The following is a 5,000-nucleotide window of genomic DNA, read 5'->3' as shown; positions in this document are numbered from 1 at the left end:
CTACTTGGGCTGGACAACAAGATAACTTTAAGGTCATTTTTCTCAGTTTAGTGCTCTGTGCAGTTACTGCCTCTTTGCTTTGTAGGGCAGAGCACCAAAGCGCCGTTTATTTCACTTTTCGTCCCAGGTTTGCGCATGCTCAGAAGGCGAGCCCTGTCAGGCAGTCATGGAGCCTAGGAGTGGAGAAGCTGTCTGTCGATCTGTTGGCTTTCTACCTTTATTACTACAGAGAGGTAAATCGGTTTCACCTTTCCACAAACGCGTTGACTTTGTCCTTTAATGCTAACGGGAGTGTAAACTGTACTTCATTCAGGCGTTTGTGTTAGATAGCTAACGCTTATGCCACACTGCTGCGAGTTAGCTTTCGTTTAGCTAGGTCAGCTTTGTTTATTTTGCTACCTCGGTATCACGTAAGCGCATCGCGTTTGTGCTGTCCTGCTTGGTATTTTGAATTTCACGTTTAGCGACATGCAGAATTGTGTGTTGCCTCAGGTGTACTGGGTGTTTTATTCAGAGAATGCCAATTGTGAGCTGACTTCAAAGGCTTATTGTAAGTTAGCTTTCGGTGTAAGTTAGCTTGCAGTCAACAATAGACTGGACTCAGGCTGCTAACTAGCTGACTAGCGGTGGAGTTCTCCTGCCTTAGGTGTATTGAGTCGTGCCGTTTGGCCTCCGTTAATAAATGCCCGTTTCCCTCTCAGCTCGAGGAGAAATGCACCGTTCTTCACAGTGTCGCTAGCGGGAAAGAAGACCTGACGTCAGGTAATGCACGAGAGACTTTAGAGGAAGTGCACGTAGAGACTTTGAATCGCATAAGCTAAGTTTGCTTGTGATAGGGTCAGTCCATCCTCTATCCCTCTCTCTCTCTCTCTCTCTCGCTCTCTTGCTCTCTGTGTGTGTGTGTGTGTGTGTGTGTGTGTGTGTGTGTGTGTGTGTGTGTGTGTGTGTGTGTGTGTGTGTGTGTGTGTGTGTGTGTGTGTGTGTGTGTGTGTCTAAGTTAGCTAGCTTGTGATAGGGTCAGTCCATCCTCTGTGTGTGTGTCTAAGTTAGCTAGCTTGTGATAGGGTCAGTTTGAAAGTTGCTACTGACTTCTGGTTCCAGGATGAATGAGATGAACCTGAATCCATCCTGTGTGTGTGTGTGTGTGTGTGTGTGTGTGTGTGTGTGTGTGTGTGTGTGTGTGTGTGTGCGCGTGTGCGTGTGCGCGTGCGCGTGCGCGTGCGCGTGCGTGTGTGTGTGTGTGTGTGTGGTATCCATCAGGATGAATGAGATGAACCTGAGCCCTGTGGGAATGGACCAGCTGAGCGTTCCTGCAGTGAGCGCGAGCCACCTGGGACTCCCAGTCTCCCCCACACACACACACGGCTCCATCGCCTCAGGTAAGGACACTCGTGTGTGTGTGTGTGTGTTTGTGTGTGTGTGTGTGTGTGTGTGTGTGTGTTAGTACTATCCTGACGGCTCGTTTGTGTGTGTGTGTGTGTGTGTGTGTGTGTGTGTGTGTGTTTGTTTGTGTGTGTGTGGGTACCACCCATGACGGCTCGTCTGTGTGTGTGTGTGTGTGTGTGTGTGTGTGTGTGTGTGTGTGTGTGTGTGTGTGTGTGTGTTCAGCAGGCCTGTCGGTGCCCATCCCCAGCCTTGGCTCCTCTCTGGGTCCTCTGCCCTCGGCGCTGTCCCTCATGTTGCCCATGGCACCGCTGGCAGAGCGGGGGGGGGTGATGTGTGGCGCCCTCGGACCCCTCCCCGACAGGAACTACCCCCTGCCCCCCCCACCCTACCCCCACCTGGAGAGCAGCTACTTCAGACACATCTTACCAGGTACACACACACACACACACACACACACACACAGACACACACACACACACACACACACACACACACACACACACAGACACACACACACGCACACACACAGACACACACACACACACACACACACACATACACACACACTGTCCTGTGTCCTCGCTCACCTGTGTCCCGTGTTGGTTTGCAGGTATCCTGTCCTACCTGGCTGACCGCCCGCCCCCCCAGTACATCCACCCCAGCAGCCTGAGTCTGGACCCTAACCCCCTCTCCTCCGTCTCCAGCGCCCCCACACACACACACACACACTCACACTCACACTCACACTCCTCTGGACTCGACCCCTACGGCGGGGGGCTGGTGGCCATGGAGTCCCGTGGGAGCAGTCCTGGGGAGGGAATGGGGGGGGGGGAGCTGGCGGGCATGGAGGGGGGGGGACGGGGGGTGGGTTCAACACAGGGAGGGGTTCTGCCTCTGGAGCTCCCCTCCTCCGTGGTCCTGGAGTCTGAGCACATGGGGGGGGGGCGTGTGGGGGGGTTGGGGGAGGGGCTGCACCCCTCTGGGGGGTTGGGTCCCGGGGTGGGGGGCGGCGGGGGTGGTGAGGGGGGGTTGGGGGAAGTGCTGCCGCCGGGGGTGGTCAGGGTGGTTCTCACCGGGTCCATGCTTAGCAGCGGGTCGATGCCCCCCCCCACGGCGGGACACACAGGTGTGTGTGTAGGGCTGGAGCAGGTGACCACAGGTGTGTGTGTAGGGCTGGAGCAGGTGACGTCTGAGGCGCTGGGAGAAGAGAGCGGCCTCGTGCTCGTCAACAACACGCTGCAGCTCGACGACTCCACCTCCAACAAGGAGAACATGGCCACCGCTTTCAACATCTGTGAGTAAACAATCACAACAATAACAATAATAACAATAATAACAATACCAAATAAACATGGCCACCGCATTCAACATCTGTGAGTAAACAATCACAACAACAAATAAACATGGCCACCGCATTCAACATCTGTGAATAATCAATAACAATATCAACAACAACAATACCAAATAAACATGGCCACCGCATTCAACATCTGTGAGTAAACAATCACAACAACAAATAAACATGGCCACTGCATTCAACATCTGTGAGTAATCAATAACAACAACAACAAATAAACATGGCCACCGCATTCAACATCTGTGAGTAATCAATAACAACAACAACAAATAAACATGGCCACCGCATTCAACATCTGTGAGTAATCAATCACAATATCAACAACAACAACAAATAAACATGGCCACCGCATTCAACATCTGTGAGTAATCAATAACAACAACAACAAATAAACATGGCCACCGCATTCAACATCTGTGAGTAATCAATAACAACAACAACAAATAAACATGGCCACTGCATTCAACATCTGTGAGTAATCAATAACAACAACAAATAAACATGGCCACCGCATTCAACATCTGTGAGTAATCAATAACAATATCAACAACAACAACAAATAAACATGGCCACCGCATTCAACATCTGTGAGTAATCAATAACAACAACAACAAATAAACATGGCCACTGCATTCAACATCTGTGAGTAATCAATAACAACAACAAATAAACATGGCCACTGCATTCAACATCTGTGAGTAATCAATAACAAGAACAACAACAACAACAAATAAACATGGCCACCGCATTCAACATCTGTGAGTAATCAATAACAACAACAACAAATAAACATGGCCACCGCATTCAACATCTGTGAGTAATCAATAACAAGAACAACAACAACAACAAATAAACATGGCCACCGCATTCAACATCTGTGAGTAATCAATAACAACAACAACAAATAAACATGGCCACCGCATTCAACATCTGTGAGTAATCAATAACAACAACAACAAATAAACATGGCCACCGCATTCAACATCTGTGAGTAATCAATAACAACAACAACAAATAAACATGGCCACCGCTTTCAACATCTGTGAGTAAACAATCACAACAATAACAATAATAACAATAACAATACCAAATAAACATGGCCACCGCATTCAACATCTGTGAGTAAACAATCACAACAACAAATAAACATGGCCACCGCATTCAACATCTGTGAATAATCAATAACAATATCAACAACAACAATACCAAATAAACATGGCCACCGCATTCAACATCTGTGAGTAAACAATCACAACAACAAATAAACATGGCCACTGCATTCAACATCTGTGAGTAATCAATAACAACAACAACAAATAAACATGGCCACCGCATTCAACATCTGTGAGTAATCAATAACAACAACAACAAATAAACATGGCCACCGCATTCAACATCTGTGAGTAATCAATCACAATATCAACAACAACAACAAATAAACATGGCCACCGCATTCAACATCTGTGAGTAATCAATAACAACAACAACAAATAAACATGGCCACTGCATTCAACATCTGTGAGTAATCAATAACAACAACAACAAATAAACATGGCCACCGCATTCAACATCTGTGAGTAATCAATAACAACAACAACAAATAAACATGGCCACTGCATTCAACATCTGTGAGTAATCAATAACAACAACAAATAAACATGGCCACTGCATTCAACATCTGTGAGTAATCAATAACAACAACAAATAAACATGGCCACCGCATTCAACATCTGTGAGTAATCAATAACAACAACAACAAATAAACATGGCCACTGCATTCAACATCTGTGAGTAATCAATAACAACAACAAATAAACATGGCCACTGCATTCAACATCTGTGAGTAATCAATAACAACAACAAATAAACATGGCCACCGCATTCAACATCTGTGAGTAATCAATAACAACAACAAATAAACATGGCCACTGCATGCAACATCTGTGAGTAATCAATAACAAGAACAACAACAACAACAAATAAACATGGCCACCGCATTCAACATCTGTGAGTAATCAATAACAACAACAACAAATAAACATGGCCACCGCATTCAACATCTGTGAGTAATCAATAACAACAACAACAAATAAACATGGCCACCGCATTCAACATCTGTGAGTAATCAATAACAATATCAACAACAACAATACCAAATAAACATGGCCACCGCATTCAACATCTGTGAGTAAACAATCACAACAACAAATAAACATGGCCACCGCATTCAACATCTGTGAGTAATCAATAACAACAA

The 5,000-nt window shown here is 46.3% G+C and overlaps 1 protein-coding gene across 1 annotated transcript in view; it reads left to right on the top strand.

Annotated features, from left to right (window-relative positions):
- Nucleotides 1–150: 150 nt before the first annotated feature.
- The window catches only part of prdm4 (PR domain containing 4), a 12,163-nt gene continuing 7,313 nt past the window's right edge, over nucleotides 151–5,000 (top strand). The window contains exons 1-6 of the mRNA XM_080851324.1: nucleotides 151–233; nucleotides 702–762; nucleotides 1,261–1,379; nucleotides 1,609–1,815; nucleotides 1,997–2,223; nucleotides 2,311–2,680. Of these exons, the coding sequence (XP_080707450.1) occupies nucleotides 1,262–1,379; nucleotides 1,609–1,815; nucleotides 1,997–2,223; nucleotides 2,311–2,680 (922 nt within the window). The 5' untranslated portion in view covers nucleotides 151–233; nucleotides 702–762; nucleotide 1,261. The remainder of the gene's footprint in view (nucleotides 234–701; nucleotides 763–1,260; nucleotides 1,380–1,608; nucleotides 1,816–1,996; nucleotides 2,224–2,310; nucleotides 2,681–5,000) is intronic.

Source organism: Sprattus sprattus, assembly GCF_963457725.1.
Source record: "Sprattus sprattus genome assembly, chromosome: 14".
Taxonomy (NCBI): Eukaryota; Metazoa; Chordata; class Actinopteri; order Clupeiformes; family Clupeidae; genus Sprattus; species Sprattus sprattus.
Note: the sequence above shows the minus strand (reverse complement) of the source record. Positions and strands in the feature narration are given on the sequence as shown.